We start from the raw sequence: 22303 nt of genomic DNA on the forward strand, positions 1-22303 counted from the left end.
TTTTAATCCAAAGCGATTTACAAGTGCAAACCTGTGATCTACCTACAAGTGATCTACCTGACAGATGAAGCCTGTGGATGAGCACTGGCGCACCCACAGGCTAAATTTCCTCTTTTTCCTCTTGCGCAGCTCCCTCTCCATGCACGTGGCAATAAAGACAGGGTCCTCATCAATCAGGGGTTCGTGCAGTACCTGGAAGTACACACCTGCACAGTTAGAACTCAAGAATTCAGCCTTCCTCAAGGGTACAAGGCAGTGCACTGTCCCACCAAAAATACACCCCGTGAGATTTGATCCTCTATCATTCTATCTAAACCCCATCTCACAGAGTGTGGACAGAACCTGGGGACTGTTCACAGTTCAGCTGTGTCTTGGGCAGAGTACATGTGCAGGAGCTACAAGGTACAGAGCAGCTGTGGAAGGATCTGTTTCTGGAAGTTGGTGGAAATGTAAATGGTCCACAGCTAGAACCCCAGGGCTCCGAGGGGCAGCCCTCTCCTGTAAAAGACCGGTTTATAGTCCAGCCAAAGGACTGTTGATGTGACCGGCAATGGATGCCTGTGCCTTTCCTGTTACTTCTGTTTGGAGTACCCATTCACTTTCAACTGGCTGGCTGAGGGACTGGCTAAGGAACGTCACTTTGAATGCCAGGAGCATAGTCTGAACACAGAATCCCAGAGCTTACTCAGGTCATGTAGAGGGCTTCAGAAAACCAGAACAGGGAAACCAATAAAAGCACTGGTTTTAACTAGCTACTATAGCCCATTATGTCGTTTTGGTAAGATAGCGTTAACTTTGTCCCTTTGGGCTGTTTATTTTAGATTTCAGATTTTTCATCAGTGTTTAATTATGGCCTCACTGATTGACATCTACGGTGTGTTTAATTATGTGCAATGATATTTTCTTATCTGTCTTTGTGTATTAACCCCTTAAGTCTCACCGGCCCAGGTTTTTTTTTGTGCATTCATTCCTTCTTTAAAGGTGCAAGTTTCAATCTCTATTGTAACAGGATATACCATTTGAAAGCGTCACAGTTCAATCCAGTTGTACAGTAAAGGCATGATCTCCATCCGTGAGCAAAAAATACAGTATTCCATTTAACAGACAATTTAATCCAAAGCGACGCACAGTTGTTAGACTCAACAGGAGGGTTAAGGGCCCAACAGCTGTGTGGATCTTATTGTGGTTCTAAGTGCGCCAAGCACCGGCAAAATAATCTGTATCCACTCAAAAACAGTGGCTAAAACTTCCACTGTGTTTTAGCTTCTGTAACTTTGATTTAGTCATACTTGGGTAATTATGACTCAAAACAAACCAAACTCCAAAGGGTTACCTTTCAAAAGATTTCCGGATTATGCCAGTAGTGAGAAGGGTTCAAGAATAGTAGCCATTTTATTTTGGGTATGTCATTTTCAAGCTTGAGTAAAGAAAAGGGGTAATACTTAAGGGGTTAAAGATATATAAAGAATAAATGTATTTCCAGCCCACTTATATGACATGAAATCATTCAACCAAATCTCTATATATCTGTTGCATCAACAGTAACTTTGACACTGAGATGGCACTGAATAGATGATACAATAGGTGAGATAATTATACAATGGAAACATTTCACTGTATTTTGTATTTAATAAAATTCATCCAAGAAATAACAGTGCCCCTATTTCAGCAAATCATAATGTTTGGGACAAATGATTTACATACGTTTCTGATGTCTAGTGTGTTCACTTGCTTCTTTAGCGCAGTTTAAGAGAGCTTCCAGAATCTAGTCTTAATTTGAGGCTTTTGACTGCCTTTGGCATTTGTCAGCATAAGTTGTGCTAATGAAAGTCCAGGAAGCCATTATGAGGCTAAGAAAAAGGGTGGGTCTCAAATTGTTGTTTGAGGCCCATTATAATCAGGGTAATGTCACTGAATGCTAAATTATTCAACCAAAAGCTTATCCTTTATTTTCCCACTTTTTATTTTCATTTTTACAGTTTATCAGCAGTGATCCGGTATTTGAATATTCAGACCCAATACCGATGAAAAGGCATATGTGCCTTAGCAGTAAGACCCCTAACTGAATCCAATTAATAATCCCTTCAAATAGACAGGTATAGTGTAATTATTAAAATATTGTGCAGACCCAGAACATGTTACAGGCCTGCTATTGTAATTTACAAACAACAATAATCACCAGAACTCAGCAGGAGAACACAATGCTAACAGCAGTCGATGAACAGAAAGCTAACCTGGGTTTGTGAAGGGTGTAAAGTGCTGCTGAAAGACTGCTGCAGGGAGTCCAGGAAGGGCTGGATCTTGTAGAGGCCCTGACTACCATGGCTGGAGCGGAAGGCCACCACGTGGAAGTATTTGAGGATCTTCTCGAAGCGAGCCTGGCTCATCTTGGGCGCAATGCTTTTGTTGGCAAAGAAGCCGCTGCTCCAGATGCTGAGCACTGACTCGCAGCGGTGCACGCTGGTGGAGATGACAAAGCCGAGGAAGGCCTTCATCTCAGGCACTGTCACATTGTGCCAGCCCTCCTCGCTCCCGAAGCGCTCCTGGTACTTCTTGGCATACATGTTGGTCTGCGTCACCATGTTCTGGATGACATTGTCTGGCACAAACAGTTGGAAGAAGTCAACCACTGAAGCTGTAGCTGGCATCTTCTGTGTGGGCCCTGAGGAAAAAGGGGGGGGAAAAAACGTACATTGCTCACAGCTGGTAACTGGGGTAATACAAACCATAAAAATAGTGCTGTTGTATGACAGAAGTAAGTGGTAAATGGCAGGCATTTATATAGCGCCTTTATCCAAAGCGCTGTACAATTGATGCTTCTCCATTCACCCATTCATACACACACACTCACACACCGACGGCGATTGGCTGCCATGCAAGGCCCCGAACCAGCTCGTCAGGAGCATTTGGGGGTTAGGTGTCTTGCTCAGGGACACTTCGACACAGCCAGGGCGGGGGATCGAACCAGCAACCCTCCGACTGCCAGACTACTGCGCTTACTGCCTGAGCCATGTCACCCCCCAGAAGTCTCTTAAAAAGCATACAATCCAGGGCTCCAGACTAACTTTTTGGACTAACTGGTGCCACAATCACAACATCTTGTGACGTCATTATTTTGCTACATTTTGCAGTGGTTACCAACAGTTTTGGCCACCCACCCCCACTCATAAATATTAATTAATATTGCATTTTATCAAAGAAAAGTCAATAATGTGCAAAACCTCAACATTCATAACGCAGAACTAAACTGGCCCCTTTTTTCTCTCTCTTCAATTATAAAAGGCTGCTACTATTTTATTTTCTCATTTTGTCCAATTTATCTTCATTTATCATATTTTCTTTGACTTTGTGTGGATTCTCTTTTGATTACAGATGGATATGGGGTTGTGCAATTTGCTGGGGGAATGAAAGACAAAAGAGCAAATAATTATAAACGTTGATTAACCTTGTAGTCGCACCGGTGTAGTCGCCTTTTAAAAAAATTTTTATTACTCACACTACCAGGAAAGTAGTCACTCTGGAGCCCTGTAATCATTCACATATTGTGATCTTTAGCTTGCTAAAGATATCAATTTATTTATAAATTATAAGCTTTTATAAAAACTACTATTTATTTTATCATTTTTATTAGAAATACAACATGTTCAAAACATTGACATGAATTTTGTGGAAACACACTTTTGTACAATACACTAATTTTTATTTTTTATAGTTGTACACTTATTTGGTATTGTTCTTAATTAACACATGCAGTGCAGTCTGTAAGAATTTGGACAGTGGTACAATTTCTATTCCTTTTGCTCTCCTCTCCAGCATATTAGATTTGAAATTAATATAAGGTTAAAGTGCAGACTTTAATTTAACCTTTAATTTGAGGGCATTTACATCCATATCAGGTGAACCTTGTGGGAATTACATCTCTTTTTATACAAAGTACCCCCATTATTTATGACCAAAAGTAATTGGACAGTTGGCTTCTCAACTGTTTCTGATTAGTCATGTGTATTACTTTGCTTCCTTTGTGCATGTATAAGAAAGCTTTCAGTATCTAGTCTTGATTCTAAGCTTTTGATTGCATTTGGAGTCTGTTATTGGTGTTTGTCGACATAAGGACGAGAGTTCTGCCAATGACAGTCAATGACGCCATTATGAGACTGAGAAAAACTGTTTGGAACATCATTAAGAAGAAAGTGGTGGGCCCAGTAATTGACCTCTACAGCTAATGAAGAATTTCAACATAATGGGAAAAAAAAACAAACATCAAACACCTTTCCAACAGATCGGAAACACTCTTCAGGAGACAGGCTTGGATTTGTCAGTGACTATTCTTTGCATAAGACTTCACAAACAGATATACAGAAGCTATACTGCAAGATGCAAACCATTAGTTTGGTAATACCTAAAAGAGCCTGCAGAGTTCCAGAAAAAGGTCTTGTGGACAGATGACACCAAGATTGACAAGTATCAGTGTGATGGCAAGAGCAAAGTGTGGATGCTAAAAGGAACTGGCCAAGAACCGAAGCATTCCCAACTCACCCGTGAAACATGTTGGTGAGAGTTTGGGCAAGTGTGGCTGCCACAGGTGCTGGCTCAATTGATAATGTAACTGCTGATAGTAGCAGCAGAATTCATTCTAAATTGTACAAAAGCATTTCATCTGCTTAAGTTAAATAAAATGCCCCAAAATGCATTGAACATTGCTTCATCCCACAGCAAGGCAATGATCTCAAACACACACCAGTGCTCTCTTTCTAATTAAGAATGTTAGAAACGGTTTGTTTGGTAAGCCTATTGCTTAGCCTATGTCTCTGATTATTTTTACCTTCTTCTTTTTTTTTTACCAGCCTCATCATGGCTTCATTGACTTTCTTTTTGGCACTCTTGTCTTCATCTTAACACCAATCAAAAGCCAAGCTTCTACCTGCACTAAGGAAGCAATTGAATACATTGGACTAATCAGAGGTAATGCTGAGGTAATGTTGCATAGAAACCCTTAGACGTTTTTCTTAGGTATGGGAAATAGTTAAGTGCTTTGCAGCAATGGCTGACGTTTTACTGTAGCAAAATTTGACCGTAACCATGGATGCTTCATCTCATCGGTAACCAAAACCAAAGTGGACGGATGAGGGGAAGTGGATACTGTTGGAGGAATACGTGAAAATGAAAACCATTTTAAAAAGCGAGCTCAATCCGACTGTGACAGCGACCAAGCACAGAAGATGTGGGATAAAATACTATCAAACGCAAATTCAGAACTCTGCTTCTAACCCCCGGAAACTTTTCTCCATTTTCTCCTCTCTCCTCAACGCACCGCCTCCTCCTCCTCAGTCCTCCTTCGCTGCTGATGACTTTGCTGATTTCTTCGATGAGAAGGTCGCAGTCATCCGCAGATCCTTTACAACCGCCGCCCCCCTCACTGTGCCCTTCCCCCCCTCTAGGCCCATCCCTTCCTTTTCCACTTTCTCCCCCCTTACAGACTCTGATGTTTCTCAACTCCTGCTCTGCCACCGCCCTACAACCTGTGCCCTTGACCCTATCCCCTCTTCTCTTCTCCAAACTATCACACCTGACATTCTCCCATTTGTCACCTCCCTTGTCAACTCCTCCCTGTCTTCCGGCTGTTTTCCGGCATCCTCCAAGAGGGCCCACATCACTCCGCTGCTAAAAAAGCCTACCCTGGATCCCTCCATCATCCAGAACTACCGCCCGGTATCTCTTCTTCCTTTCCTTTCTAAAACTATAGAACGAGCCGCTTCTACTCAACTTTCTTCCTTCTTTTCTAACAACAACCTGCTAGACCCCCATCAGTCTGGCTTCAGATCGGGCCACTCGACAGAGACTGCGCTCCTCTCCGTCAGTGAGTCACTTCATGCCGCACGAGCAGCCTCCCTCTCCTCTGTCCTCATTCTTCTAGATCTCTCTGCTGCCTTCGACACTGTGGATCACTCCATCCTCCTGTCTGCCCTGTCAGCAACGGGCATCTGTGGCACAGCCCTGGACTGGATTGAGTCCTACCTCTCTGGTCGCTCCTTCCAGGTTGCCTGGGCCGGTTCGGTATCGACACCTCGGCCCCTCGCCACAGGAGTTCCCCAGGGCTCAGTCCTTGGCCCGCTTCTTTTTTCTCTCTACACTCGCTCCCTTGGCCCTGTGATCACTGCACATGGGCTATCCTACCACTGCTATGCGGACGATACCCAACTCTTCGTCTCGTTCCCGCCGTCTGATACGCAGGTTTCAGCCCGTATCTCTGCTTGCCTGAGGGACATCCAGAGCTGGATGGACAACCACCATCTAAAGCTCAACCCAGGTAAAACTGAAATGATATTCATCCCTGCTAATACCTCTCCCCATCTGGATCTCTCCATTTCCCTCGGGGATACCACACTCACGCCGTCACCCAGTGCAAGGAACCTCGGCGTGGTGATGGACAGCAGACTGTCCCTTTCCGAGAACATTGCGGCGGTGACCCGGTCTTGCAGGTTCTTCCTATACAACATACGGAGAATCCGCCCCTTTCTCACCCCCTACTCGACCCAGCTCCTGGTCCAAGCGATGGTTCTGTCCCGCCTGGACTACTGCAATTCCCTCTTGGCTGGCCTCCCAGCGTCTGCCATCAGACCCCTCCAACTCATCCAGAATGCAGCAGCTCGTCTGGTCTTCAACCTTCCCAAATACTCACACGTCACCCCCCTGCTTACTTCCCTCCACTGGCTGCCTGTCATGGCTCGCATCAAATTCAAAACATTGGTGCTAGCCTTCCAAGCAGTTAAAGGGTCTTCCCCAGCTTATCTGCAAAAAATCATCAGACCCTACACCCCTGCCAGACCTCTTCGTTCAGCCTCCACAGGCCGCTTGGCACCTCCCCCTCTCAGAACCTCCACCTCACGCTCACGACTACTGTCTGTTCTGGCTCCACGGTGGTGGAACGAACTCCCCGTTGAGGTCAGAACTATAGAATCCCTCCCCACCTTCAAGCGCAAGCTGAAGACACACCTCTTCAAACAGCACCTCTCCCCATCCCTCCCTACCTCCCTGTGAACCTTAATTGTTGTCTCTGTGACTTGTGTATCAGTATTTTAGTTGGCTAGGTAAGCAGTGTTTGGATAGTTAACTTTGGTGACTTTTGCTCTGTTTGTTTGTTTGTTTGTTCAAAAAAAAAAAAAAAAAAAAAAAAAAAATGGCCCTTGTCCTTATCTTTGTTGTACAGGTAGCAGTTGAAATTGTACTTACCTCTAGGGTCTTTCAGCGAACTTATCCCTGGTTATGGGTATGCACTTTGTTGTACGTCGCTCTGGATAAGAGCGTCTGCCAAATGCCAATAATGTAATGTAATGTAAAAAAATAACAGATTAAATTAACGCTAGAAACATAGCTGTGAAGACAATTCAGGAGGTCGTTAAAAAATACGAGAATATACATATCTGTGAAAAAAGAATTGAGCAATTAGCTAAAGGAGGGAATCCAGCAAAACCACTAATGTAGCCTAATAGCTAGCTAGTTAGCCACCCATAGATAACTATAGCAAGCCATATTCGATCAAGTAACGTTAAAATTACATTTTGTATTAATGTTTGAAGCCCAAATGATCGGCTACAATTCTACGGCGCTGTTGAAGCCAAACTAATACAAGTTACATTGTTTAATAGGTAGCAGTTGAAATTGTACTTCCCTCGAGGGTCTTTCAGCGAACTTATCCCTGGTTATGGGTATGCACTTTGTTGTACGTCGCTCTGGATAAGAGCGTCTGCTAAATGCCAATAATGTAATGTAATGTAATAGGAAGTGGACCGCCCCCAGCCGATTTATCAGAGTCCACGAAAATGGTCAATTATATTCTTGGGAAGGACTCATCGGTTCTGGCTGGTATCCCAGGCGGTTTAGAGAGTGGACTCAGTAGTGGGTTGAGATGTGTGGGTTAAGATGAGTGGCCTGGAAGTGGTGAACTGCCAATGTGACACTACAACATTCCTAGCTGGCACCTAACATTCTCACAATGTTGCACAGACATTTTGTCAATGCTTGGCAATGGCAGCAGGGTTGAGGGGTACTGCTGAGTACCCCTCATATGTCAGATGTTCAGTTTGGAATTAAGAAAACTGCCTCAGGGACAGCAGACTGAGCTACAATAGTCCCTGAAGAACATTACACTTTGTATACAGTCGCCTGCAACAGTATTGGAACAGCAAGGCCAATTGTTTTTTCAATACACTGAATACATTTGGGGTTAAAAAGATGAACACAAGAGTTCAGAATTCCAGCATTTATTTCCATGTATTTACACCTAGATGTGTTAAATTGGTATCGGACCACCCAATTTTTAGGTGAGCAAAAGTATTGGAACAGAGTATTTAAGTAAATGACAGTAAATAACACTTATTTGGTAGCATATCCCTTGTTTGGAATAACTGAATTAAGCCTGCGACACATTGACATCACCAAACTGTTGCATTCTTTTTTTGTGACGTTTTTCCAGGCTTTTACAGCAGCCTCTTTCAGTTGTTGTTTGTTTCAGGGGGTTTTTCCCTTTAATCTCTTCTTCAGGAGGTGAAATGCATGCTCAATTAGGTTACGTTCTGGTGTTTGACTTGGCCAGTCTCAAACCTTCTACTTTTTCTCCCCAATGAAGTCCTTTGTTGTGTTTTGAGTCATTGTCGTGCTGCTTGATGAAGTTCTTCCCAATTAGTTAGGACGCATTTCTCTGTAAATTGGCAGACAGAATGTTTTTGTAGACTTCTGAATGCATCCTGCTTCTACCATCATGAGTTACATCATCAGTAAAGGTTAGTGAGCTCTCTCCAGAAGCAGCCATGCAAACCCAAGCCATGACACTTCCTCCACCCTGCTTCACAGAGATGTTTTGGATCATGAGTAGATCCCTTCTTTCTCCACACTTTGGCCTTTTCATCACTTTGGTAGAGGCTAATCTTGGTCTCATCAGTCCATAAAACTTGTGGTATAGTCTCTTGTGGTATAGCCTCTATATTGCTGCTATAGTCTTCAATCAAACGTTTGCTTGAGATACCTTCCCCCCTGCCCTATGGAGATTGTTTGTGATGTCACTGACTGATTGGGCTTTTCTTCACAGCTCTCACAATGTTTCTGTCCTCAACTGCTGTTGTTCCCCATGGTTGGCCTGTTCAATGTCGGTCTCAGTACGCCAGTGATTTCTTTCTTTTTCAGGACATTCCAAGTTGTTGTACAACCTATCCCAATGTTTGATTTCGATTTCCCCTCTTTTCTACACTTCAAAATGACTTGCTTTTCTCCTAAAGACAGCTCTCTGGTCTTCATGTTGGTTCATCTTTTCTAACACAAATGCAGTCTTCACAGGCAAAGCCCAAGGCTAAAACCAAGAGTAGACATTCAGAACTATTAATTGTTTAACTAATCAATCTAACAGGACACATCTGGGCAACAAGAAACGCCTGTCAGACACATATTCCAGTACTTTTGCTCACCTAAAATTTTTGTGGTCTGATACAAATGGTGATATGTTCTAAGTTGTTTAACAAATCTAGATAAAAATACCAGGAAATAAAAGCTGAAATCCGGATCTCAAACTGAATTTTCTTCACTGTATAGCAAAAACAAAGGAATTGACCTGTTCCAATACTTTTGGAGGGGACTGTATCACTCAGAGGTTCCTAATGCCATAAACCTTTCAGCAAAAACCACATAGCTCTAGGCAATATGTGTGCTGCAGTCTGTAGGGTACGGCAAAGAATCTTGGGGTGACTCTTGATAACTGCCTCACCCTGGCTCCACAAGTATCCTCCACTGCCAGAACCTGCAGGTTCTTTCTGTGTAATATACGCCGTATCCGTCATCTCCTGACTGAGAAAGCCACCCAGCTCCTAGTCCAGGCGCTTGTCATTTCCAGCCTGGATTACTGCAACTCCCTCCTAGCCGGTCTCCCAGTGTGTGCCATCAAGCCCCTCCAGCTGGTCCAGAATGCTGCAGCCCGCCTGATCACCAGTCAGCCCAGGTCGGCTCATGTCACCCTCCATTGGCCTCCACTGGCTTCCTATTGCCGCACGCATCCGTTTCAAGGCCCTAGTGTTGGCATTTCAGGCTGCTAAGGGGACTGCCCCACCTTACATACAATCTCTGATCACTCCCTACTCCCCAGCTAGACCACTTAGGTCTGCCAGCTCTGGTCGCCTTATGGTTCCCTCTCTACATGCACCTGGCGGTCGAGCTGCACATTCACCCCTGTTCTCCATTCTGGTTCCTCAGTGGTGGAATGACTTGCCTACCACTGTCAGAACAGCAGAATCCCTCCCCCTATTTCGACGCAGACTCAAAACCCACCTTTTCAAACTCTACCTTAGTCCTCCCTCCTGATTTCCCCTGCCCCTCCTTTCTGATATCCCTATCCTTGTCTAACCCCCCCCCCCCCCCCCCCCCCCCAAAAAAAAAAAAAAAATGCACTTATGATGACAACTATGTTTAGAACAGCATTTCATGTGTATTTTGCTCGTTTCTGGATGTGATGCTTTGACTTATGGTAGAACCTATGCACTTGTAAGTCGCTTTGGATTAAAAGCGTCTGCCAAATGACTAAAATGTAAATGTAAAATGTAGGGTGACACTCTCAAGCCACATGTCGGGGGCAGGGCTTTGATCCTAAAAACAATTAAGAGCGTGGACTGTACTAATTTCCTTTAATAAAATTCAGCTCCTGTGTCCAAGTTGAAAAACTGAAAAAAAGCGATATTTCATTCACATTAAAAATAAAATATGTTTTATTGTGGTTTTATACTGTATGTGTGCATGTGTGTGCACGTGAGAGTGTGCGTGTTTGTTCATGTGCTGGTGAGTGTGTGTGTGTTGCCACCCTACTGAGTTGCATACAGTATCTGACCAGGTTCCAAGGTGATTCATAAGCTTACGCTGAATCACATCAATGACTCTACTGCACATATATCATACATTCCCACTTTAATTAAAAAAGGCAACAGGGAAAGGCCCAATGATAAATGGTTTTGTGTAGGTGTGGGCAGTATGAAGGAACTCCCATGAGGGAACTGTTTTTATTGCAGGAATGCAATAAAAATATCTCCCCAACTTTATTTGCAGCAGAGAATCAAATAGATTCCAGTATTTAGTTTATTCAGTTCACCATTTCAGATGACAAAAAGATAAGTTTGTAGAGACATTCTGCTTTTGAAGTCAATATACCAAAACATCCAAGTAGGGGAACCTTTTGATGTGTAAACCAAAGATGGTGTGAGATTGATATGCACTAGAGATACCAGGGGTTCAACAAAGATTCAGCAGAACATAAACAGCGTTAAAGAAAGCCTGACTGTTCTCATTACGAGTTAAATAAATGCTCAGCACACCAGATAAGTGCTATTGTGAGAGCCATTGTGATAAATGCTTATATTTTCTCAGTTTTATGGATTTAGCCCATGGTGACATATGGTATTTGTTCATATGAAAAAACATTTATTACCACTTTAAACCACAAATGTACAAATGTCAGAAACCAGCTGATCATCCGAACCTACTGTAATTTCTGAAATGCCTCATCGCACCAAAAACGCACCATCAACAACATACACAAAAACTGAAAGAAATATTAAAATGACACCATCAGTGTCAAACTAAATTGAAAACAATTGGCATCTTCAGAATACAGAATACATAAAGATCTCTGCATTTTAACCCTTTCCACTTTGGCCCCCGAGAGGGTAATTTGCACCTATTTTGTACTAGCCCTATAAAAGTATCAATGTCTCAAAAGCTATTTACTACACACTCATGGTTGAAGACTTAAATTAAAAAAGAGACTTGTACCATTCATGAACTTGAGACAGAACAATTTATGTCAGAGCATGTACACACGTACACAAAAGTTACACTAAAATACAAAAGAATTACAAAAAGCCCGGTGAGCTGTAAAAGCGTGACGGGCTGCACCTGAACCGGAGGGGAACCTTTGCACTGGGTCAATGTATGCTTAGGGTAGCACAGGATTATTTAAACTAGGGACTTGGGGGGCAGGGAGGATAGAGAGTGTAATGGGCAGGGAGGTACAGACTACGCAGACGGAAACGGCAAAGGCTACTGTACTGTATTGGTGAGAGCAATAACAAAATCTTTTTAGAGTGATCAAGTAATGGTGGCAGGGAGTGAGGGAACCAAGCAATGGTCCCGTCCCGCCTGGACTATTGCAATTCTCTGCTGGCTGGCCTTCCAGCATCAGACCCCTACAACTGATCCAGAATGCCGCAGCCCTTCTGGTACTGAATGTTCCCAGACATTCACATGTCACCCCCCTGCTCAGCAACCTCCACTGGCTGCCTGTTATAACTCGCATCAAAATTAAAACTCTGGTGCTCACGTACCAGGTAGTTAAAGGATCAGCCTTCTGGCACAAAGTGACGGAACGGAGGGGTCTTTCTTGTGTATAGGTCTTGATAAGCGATTGAGTATATACAGGGGCTATACACAAGAAAGACCCCTCTGTTCCACCACTTTGTGCCATCTGGCACTTCCCCCTCGCCACACCTGTACTTCTCGATCACGACTACTGTCTGTTTCGGCCCCACAGTGGTGGAATGACCTCCCTGTGGATGCAGAGTCTCTGACCACTTTCAAACGCAGACTGAAGACTCATCTCTTCAGGCTGCACCTTTCCCTCCCTACCTCACCACCATGATTAGCCTTGTATATGCCATAGATTATACTTATATAGTTTTATATTGATATTGTTGTGTTTTATAGCTATTGTATTGTTGTACTTGGGGTATTCCAGTTGTCAACCATGGTAGTTGATGTATTCTTCAAGGGTTCCGATTGTATCTGTATGGTCACGCTAGGACTCAGAACCATACTGTCCTCTAGGGTCCTCTTCACACTTGTTCCTGTGTTCAATCTGCACTTCATTGTACGTCGCTCTGGATAAGAGCATCTGCTAAATATAAAAAGGAAAGGACTGAGAGTAATAAAGCTAAATGTTGTAATATGCGTGCTAAGGTTAAAAAATAACTAAGGTTAGCCAAAAGGCAATTTGAAAGGAAAATCGCAGATGATGCTAAATGCAATCCCAAATGCTTCTTTCAATACTGCAGTTGGAAAAGGAAAATTAAAGAGGAGGTCAAGTGCATTAAGAATAACAAAGGAGAACTGCTGTATAAGAATAAAGATATTGCTGAGGCCTTAAATGGCTACTTTGTTGAGAGTTTTACCAGGGAAGATTACATAAACTAAAGACAAATAAGACAGCAGGCCCAGGGTACTCAAAGAGTTAAGTGAGATCATTTTTAAACCACTGCCAAGTATTTAAAGACAGTCCTTAGAAACTGGAGAAATACCAGATGACTGGAAACAAGGTAATATAATACCAATATATAACAAAGTCTAGGAAAATACAGGCCTCTCAGTCGAACTTGTATCACATGTAAAATACTGGAATCTATAATTAGGGACAAACTGGAATTATTTATTGAAAAGAATAACATTCTAAGGGATAGCCAGAATGGTTTTCGAAAGGGTAGGTCATGCCTGACAAACTTTTGGCATTCTTTGACGAAGCTACCAAGTGTTTTCATGATAGCAGGGCTTATGATATTGTATACCTTGATTTCTAAAAAGCATTTGATCAGGTACCACATGACAAACTCATTATCAAAATGAGGACAGTAGGAATTGTAGGAGCCATTTGGAAATGGGTTCGGAATTGGCTACAGGAAAGGACACAAAAAGTAGTAGGAGGGGCCTTATCCGAGTAGGGTATTGTGGGAAGTGGAGTCCACAGGGATCAGAGCTGGGGCCACTGCTCTTCCTCATTTATAAATGACCTAGACATGGGCATTGAAAGTAATTTAGTTAAATGATGATACAAAACTAGGTGGTTTAGCTAACAGTATAGACTCTACTAAATTAATCCAGGAAGATTTAAACAGAATCCAGAAGTGGGCGGAAACCTGGCTAATGAAATTCAATACAACTAAATGCAACTAAATACAACTAAGTTCTACACAAGTGAAATACAAATATATGCCAGGATTCATGGGGGGGTACAAAATTGGTTAGTGCTCAAATGGAAAAAGACATGGGGGTCATAATTCACCAAAGCCTTTTGGATTCTAGTCAATGTGCGGTAGCAGTAAATACCTTATGTTATGTTATGTTATGTTATGTTATGTTATGTTATGTTATGTTATGTTATGTTATGTTATGTTATGTTATGTTATGTTATGTTATGTTATGTTATGGGAGAGCATGTTTTTATAAAGCTCTCCAAAGTGTTCAGAAAGGTCTCTGAAAAGGATTACTCAACCTCATGCTTTCTAACCTGCCTCACATTTATTGATTTGATTCAGTTTTTAACTACTCTGCCAAATTACTCAAATGTAATGTAATGCCTTATCTGTACAGAATGTTATATAGGTGCCTAGGACTGAAAATCCCTGATGTTTTATGCAAGCCCAACGAACAATACATCGTTGGAAACTAAATTTCATTAGCTAAAATCTTCCTCTGTCGTCAATGTAATATCACACTCGTAACTGGCTGTACAATGAGCAGAAGCTATACTGTAGGTTGTCTATACCATTGCATTACTGGGACTGGTCAGAGAACCTCAACCGCACTGGCACATTTTTGGAATTAGAAACTATTATGGATTTGGTTCGCTGGACACTCACCATGAAAAATGACATTATCCTGATTTGTGTAGCCTGTGGATTCCCAAAATGCAGAGAAGGTGAGGCCCCCCCTTGCTTATTTTTAAGTCATGCACATTCATGTAGCCTACTGAAAAAATGGTAGCTGCCGTGCTTATTTAGAGTCTGGAAATACATAAACCAGCTTCCCCGTCTTAAATTGCAAAATTTGTTTGTAGGATATGAGCCACAAAAACAAACTGATATTTGCTATACTGCTATCTGGGTAGGATGCTATGCATGATCTTAGCATCTTGCATAATTTGGGGAATTCAAGTTCTCTGCCATCTCCGTTTCTGGATAGTGCCAGATTTTGTGGGGTGGGCTTACATCGTACAGTACTGTGCAACAATTTGGGCACCCCTAGTCAATATTCAAGTGAAAAGAAGTGAAGCTGACCTCTGAATGGTACAATGTTAAACATGACACATTTCTTAACATTTTGAAGCAAGATTACTTTTTATTTACATTTTTTAGAGTTTCAAAATAATTAACAAAAGAAAAAGGCCCAGTGCAACCTCAAGAGCCACCATTATGGCCTACATCTCCTGGGAGGGGGCTCGCCACCAAGTGCGAGTTCTGATCGACCCCGGAGTTGATGCCAACCTGATCTGCCCTACTCTGGTCCGTCGCCTGGGGGTTCCCACATCCACACTCTCCCAAGCCCTCACTGGCACCCCCTTGGCCACAGTCGACACCATCACCTCTCCAGTTTGGCTGCAGATCTCCGGCAACCACCAGGAGGAGATCGCCAACATAATGAAGTCTCCTCTCATTCCGGTGGTTTTGGGCAGACCCTGGCTTCTCCAGCACAACCCCCAAGTGGACTGGGTCCGGGGAACCAGTCCTGTCTCCAGTCTGCCTCCAGCCAGCCTGATTCCTGAAACTCCTCCGGACTATCCTCTGTCCCACCTGTCTACCACGACATTGGACAGGTCTTCAGCAAAGCCCAAGCCTGCTCCCTGCCTCCTCACCGCTCTTATGACTGCGCCATCAAGCTTCATCCTGGCACTACTCCCCCTAGAGGTCATGTCTTCTCCCTGTCGGCCTCGGAGACCCTGTCCATGGAGAAATACATTGGTGATTCCCTGGCTACCGGCCTGATCTGTCCCTTATCTTCTCCACCTGGAGCCGGGCTCTTCTTCGTTGAGAAGAAAGACAAGTCCCTATGCCCCTGCATCAACTACCGTGGGCTCAACGACATCACCATAAAGAATCGCTACCCCATCCCACTCATCTCCTCGGCTTTCTCCTCTCTGCAGAAGTGCCAGTACTTCGCCAATCTCAATCTCTGCAATGCCTACCACCTGGTCTGCATCCATGATGAGTGGAAGACGACCTTCAATATCCTGAGTGGCCACTATGAGTGCCTCATGATACCTTTCAGGCTCATCAACGCTCCAGCTGTCTTCCAGAACCTGATCAAAGATGTCCTGCCAAGATGATCTCCAAATGTGTTTGTTTACCTGGACAGCATCCTCATCTTCTCTGTTACCCTGGAAGAACATGTCATCCAGTTCCTTGGCTTTGTCGTCTCCAGGGGGCAGATCGAGATGGACCCGGAGAAAACCTCGGCAGTAGCAAATTGGCCTCCTCCCACCAACCGCAAGGGCCCTCGGTTCTCCAGTCAGTTCTGGATGGTTTTCTGCCTCCTCATCGGCACCAAACCACAACCGGCTTCCACCCCCAGACCAATGGGCAGATGGAGTATCCCAACCAGGAATTGGAGAAGACTCTCTGCTGCATGGTGGAGAAGTCACCAGGCTCCTGGGTGGTATACCTCCCATGAATTGAGTACGCACACAACTCACTACCTGTCTCCTCCACTGGTCTATCTCCTACTGCCTGGGATATCGGCCACCTATGTTCCCAGAAGAGGAGAAGGACATGAAAATACTTGCGGGCCCAGCTCCTTGTTTGGCGTGCCCGTCAGGCCTGGAAAGAGACCCGAACCGCATCTTTTGAAAAATGTTTCAGAAATAAAATAGTTTGCTGACGTTTGTCGGCCAGGTCTGGTTGTCCTCCAAGGACATTCCCCTCCGCTCCACCTGCCCCAAGCTTACCCCTTCACATTCATTGGCCCCTTCACCATCACCCCATCTGCAGTCAGCCACTGCAGTTGGAGTTACTTCAGAAGTTCAGCCCAGGAATATACTCACCTGGGTCATTGATGCCTGGGTCTGGGCCTTAGTAATCACCTTCCAAAAAAGTAACCCAAACTTTTGCACAGGACGCTTTTCCTTTTTTTATATAATTTACAGTAAAAAAATTTAATTTAATTAATCTTGCTTTAAAATTTGGAGAAAGGTCTCATGTTTGACTCTATACCCTTTAGAGTTCAGGTTTGCTTTCAATCACAAACCGATTCATTGTAACAGACATTTAAACCAGGATCAAAATTTTTGCACCCCACAGTATGTGTGCGTGAGCGTGATGAAGTGACCCAGAAATCTGAAAAGACTTCTGCTGAAGCCTACATTGTTGTACACTTTGCCGGGGGAGTAGAAGAGGACGTAGTTGAAGTTGCTTTGCTTGTGTACTCTAATACTGAGACAGTGGAGGGAGGGAGTTCACAAAGAGCAGTTTCCGGAGCACGGAATGGAGGAGGGTGGTAGTGGAGTGAAGGATTATGCATTTTCAGAGTAATGGGTCACACCAACTAATGAGTTAGACCACAGCTTCCTGCCTCTCTGTCACATGCCGCATGGATCAAGTCTCTGTTTGTATGCCCTTTCTGCCCTTTAACTGTTATTTTTCTGTTGCATTTAAAACAAAAAATCTCCAAATGCTACAATGTCATCAGGAGCTTGCAGAGCCATAACATATAGACTATTCACTGACATAGAAAACAGCCAGGCCTGTTATTCAACTTGTTGGCTGCTAAAAAGGATTAAATACTGACTTAGGTCTCGCTGTTTTCTGAATTGTCTGTATTGTCTGTATATTTCCCTTTGTCCTGAAGTATTAAAGCCCTCTTGTGCAAGAATTCAGACTGCATGCAGGCTGGCATGACCATGCAGAGTTAACAAAAGCTTTGTAAAATGTAATATCCATATAATAATTTTCATGGCACAATTAAGACATCTAGCCTATGTTTGGTAAGGCTTAGTTGTTCAATATTTAATTGGCGCTGCGATTTGTTAGCCTTGAACTCTCAAACTCACAATAACCCCCAGCTTTATTTCACGTAATTTCTTCACGTATGCAATCTGTGTAACTACATTATGAACACCGTCATCCTAACTTTGTCTACTTACATTAACGTATTGGCACGTAAACTCACCGTGTTCAGAACACCAAGTTAGCTCACTATGCTCCGAACAGTGCAACTTTCATGACGAATAATTTATTTAGATCAATTTAAATTTTTGTGCATGTAAATTATTATTTCTTGGTATGAGTCATATACGCGATACATTTCAGCATACATGGTAATAGTGCACCACTGTGACCTTGTGGTGGGGAAGCTGTGGCTAACGAGAAACTACGAACCTGGCAGGCTTAGAAGGCGGTGTTCGGACCACCCTGACTGATCAAACCAGGTTTTCCGAATACAGGGCAGTTATTTGTAGTTTACTCTATAATTATTGGTCCAATTCACATCAATGAAAGTGTCTAAGATATTCAATAAGCAACCATAATCATAACCCACATTCCTAACTTCTGGTGGAAGCGGCCGCTTCCTCGTGTTTTGTTCGAAACACGGTGAGTTTACGTTATGCTTATTAAATATCCTCCTGAGCACGTCTGTTTAGGGCAGCAGTGCCTATAACCTCGAGGAAATTGCGGTCGTTTACATTTCGTTCTCAATGCCACGTTTGTCAAGAAATCTATCTCGAAAAATTAATTATTTGATGGAAGCTATTTACGTTGTAGTATAAAGCAGTGGGCTAGCTCTCGCACAGATTTAGTTTCGCTAAGGAAGGCAATAACGTTACAGTAGCACTATAAATTCATTACAGCTCCTCGACTGTTGAGCCAATAGCCTACTAGAAATCATTTTCATACAGTCAAATGCCCTCCGTTATTAGTAAGGGAGTCGAAGTAGCCTCTCGTCTGGAGTTAGTCTGTTCAGTAATTCATGAATGTATTGGCACACAGTCGGCTACATCAGGCCAATGATTGTATTTTTACATAGACATACCACAGGTATCCGTGTAGGAGGGGATCGTGATGTCTTGGACTGCGTCACTCCAGCCCTCCTCCTCTGCCTGGGTGTTTGGGGAGCTGGGCGGTCGGGGTTCGCCTGTCCTCCGCTCGTCCCCACAGCATTCCGGGGTGTTGTTGTCCGAGTTAGAGTCACCCGATGTGCTGTAGAAGGGGTTATCACTGCTGTCGTCACCAGACTCCCCGAAAACATCATCCGAAATCTGCAAACTCTCGTAGCGTGAGCGGGCCGCTTCAAGGAGTGACAGTGCCTTCCTCCCGCACTCCGCCATCACTAATACTGGTGACAACCCTCTAAGCCGGGCGAGATCACGATGTCAGGCTCTTCCTGGGGGGGACCTAAATGCACACACCTTTTACCAGGCGCCTCGTCCTGTCTGATAGAAATGTCAACCTTCTCTGTCCTCTCACACCGCAGACGTCCACAATGTAACCGGGAATAACCCAACATCCAGCTGAAGTTAGACGGAGCTGTTCTCTACAACCTAGTACTGAATTTCCCTTCGCGCCGCCTACGAGACAAAATTGTATCAATGTTTTTTTTTTTTTTAATCCCACATTCGGAATCGGAGAGCAACTATAACTGTGTAGGACTCAATAAATTCCCGACCTCCTCCACTGATCACCTGACCTGGGTCTTCTTGTACTCTCCAATAGCGTCTATATCCTCTCCCGCCCCTCCTGAAAGGAAGAATGTTTTCGCCTGTTGAACCATTAAAAAAGTAAGGTAGCCTATAAGGCTCAACGTCAAGTTTCCTTATGGCAACAACAGGCAACAGAATCAACATTTATTCATAAATAATCGCATATGGATTAATTTATTTGCACGTTAAATACAGCGATAGCGGTTGCAGTGTACACTAGCCTATTAATCACAAAATAATACGTTTTAAGTGAAACATTTGAATTCGCTGAAAGCCTCAGAAGACCGGAAATGAAATCGATCAGCCCTAACGTTAACGTCAGCCTGCTCTCCATCAAGGCGCGAATCTTTACAGCCCTGTAGTTATATTCAGTTTGTGCAGGACAATACTTTCTCATTTACAGGATTAGCAATTATTTGCATAATATTAACATGACAGCACTATTCTGATAAATTCAACAAATACAAGATACATTGTATACATTCTGTTCATGTACATGTGCGTCAACCTTGCTGCCCCCTTTTGGCCGCCCTCACTTTACTGTATCGGACACTTTTTCACAAATTGAATGCTTGGTACTTTGGACAGTCAGGGAGACTGGCTGCTGTTAGCCTGTCGGTGTGCTATGTAATATCTTGCTACTACCTGCATGCGATAACATTTCCGAACATAGCGGTCTCATGTTCGTTTAGAACATTAGATTAGTCTCACCTATGTTAACATTGTGTCTCCCCATGTTACAGTGGTGTGAAATAGTATTCGCCCCCGCCCCGATTTCCTTTATTTTTGCATATTTGTCACACTTAATTATTTAAAATCTTCAAACAAAATTTTATATAAGCAAAGGATAACCTGAGTAAACAGAAAGTACAGTTTCTAAAAGATAATTTCATTTATTGAAGGAAAAATATTATCCAACAGCAGTGGCTCCTGTGTGAAAAAGTAAGTGCCCCCTTAGTTACTCAATCAACCAATAGCCACATTTAATTGATAATTGGGTTCAATTAGACTAGACACACCCAGGCTTCCAACAAGCGGCGCATTCTGCCACAATCAAAATAAATTCCAGAAGAGATGAGAAAGAAAGTTATTGTCAGTCTGTTTTATCAGTCTGGAAAGGGTTACAAAGCCATTTCTAAGGCTCTTGGATTCGAGTACACCACTGTGAGAGCCATTATCTCCAAATGGAGAAAACTTGGAACAGTGGTGAATCTTCCCAAGAGTGGCCGGCCTACTAAAATTCCTCCAAAAGTGCATCGACGTCTCATCCAGGCAGTCACAAAAGAACCCAGACGAACGTCTAAGGAACTGCAGGCCTTACTCGCCTCGGATAAGGTCAGGGTTCATGATTCCACCATAAGAAAGAGACTGGGCAAAAACGGTATCCATGGAGAGTTGCAAGGCAAAAACCACTGCTAAGCAGAAGGAACATAAAGGCTCGTCTCACATTTGCCAAAAAACACATTGATGACCCCCAAGAGTTTTGGGATAATGTTCTGTGGACTGATGAGTCAAAAATGGAACTTTTTGGACGAAATGGGTCCCGTTACATAGCTAACACAGAATTCCACAATAAGAACATCATAGCAACAGTCAAACATGGTGGTGGTAGTGTGATGGTGTGGGGGTGCTTTGCTGCCTCAGGACCTGGGCCACTTGCCATAATTGATGGAACCATGAATTCTGCTCTCTACCAGAAAATCCTGAAGGAGAATGTCCGGCCATCAGTCCATGAACTGAAGCTCAAGCACAATTGGGTTATGCAGCAAGACAACGATCTGAAGTACAAGAGCAAGTCCACCACTGAATGGCTCAAAAAAAACAAAATGATGGTTTTGGAGTGGCCCAATCAAAGCTCTGACTGATCCCATTGAGATGCTGTGGCAGGACCTTAAACAGGGAGTTCATGCTCGAAAATCCTGTAATGTGACTGAATTAAAGCAATTCTGCAAAGAAGAGTGGGCCAAAATTCCTCCACAGCGATGTCAAAGACTGATCTCCAGTTATTGGAATCATTTGGTTGCAGTTGTTGCTGCTAAAGGTGGCACTACCAGTTATTAAGTTTATGGGGGGGGAATTACTTTTTCACATGGGTGATATAGGTGTTTCATAACCTTTTTCCTTCAATAAATGAAATGATCATTTAAAAAGTGTATTTTCTGTTTATCCGGGTCATCTTTGTCTTCTATTAAATTTTGTTTGCACATAATTGTTTCAAATGTTCAATCTATTTGCAAAAATAGAGGAAATCGGGGGCAAATACTTAAAATGAAAACCACTGTCTACACAAGTCTATGGACAATTGATTGTCGAGATTTTGAATTTTTAGTTCTAATTCAAATGAATTAAACTATACAGTCATGACATTCGAAAAGCCACATACACTCACCGAGCACTTTATTAGGAACATTTCTACTTTATTACACCTACTTATTCATGCGATTATCTAATCAGCCAATTGTGTGGCAGCAGCGCAATGCAATCATGTAGATACTGTCAGGAGCTTCAGTTAATGTTCACATCAACCATCGGAATGGGGAAAAAATGTGATCTAAGTGACTTTGACCATGGAATGATTGTTGGTGGCAGACAGGGTGGTTTCAGTATCTCAGAAACTGCTGATCTCCTGGGATTTTCAAAGAATGGTGCAACAAACAAAAAACAAATCCAGTGAGCAGCAGTTCTGCAGACAGAAATGCCTTGTGAATGAGAGATGTCAGAGGAGAATGGCCAGACTGGTCAAAGCTGTGTAGATATGTTAATCTACTGAGAACATACAACCCCTGCCAAAATTATGGAATCAGCACACTTAGTGGA

The 22303-nt window shown here is 43.2% G+C and overlaps 1 protein-coding gene across 5 annotated transcripts in view; it reads right to left on the reverse strand.

Annotated features, from left to right (window-relative positions):
* Positions 1-19463, reverse strand: part of LOC133121602 (piggyBac transposable element-derived protein 5-like) — a 72306-nt gene extending 52843 nt beyond the window's left edge. For 4 of the 5 annotated variants that reach the window (XR_009708020.1, XM_061230905.1, XM_061230904.1 and 1 more), the window contains exons 1-3: positions 18820-19463; positions 2235-2662; positions 58-192 (exon numbers count right to left, since the gene is read on the reverse strand). Coding sequence is in view for 4 of the 5 variants with exons in the window: in XM_061230905.1 (XP_061086889.1) it covers positions 58-192; positions 2235-2662; positions 18820-19114 (858 nt within the window). In the remaining variant the exon portion in view is untranslated. The remainder of the gene's footprint in view (positions 1-57; positions 193-2234; positions 2663-18819) is intronic. The other variant, XM_061230903.1, reaches the window with a different exon arrangement.
* Positions 19464-22303: the final 2840 nt, after the last annotated feature.

This window comes from Conger conger, chromosome 2 (genome assembly GCF_963514075.1).
Source record: "Conger conger chromosome 2, fConCon1.1, whole genome shotgun sequence".
Lineage (NCBI taxonomy): Eukaryota > Metazoa > Chordata > Actinopteri > Anguilliformes > Congridae > Conger > Conger conger.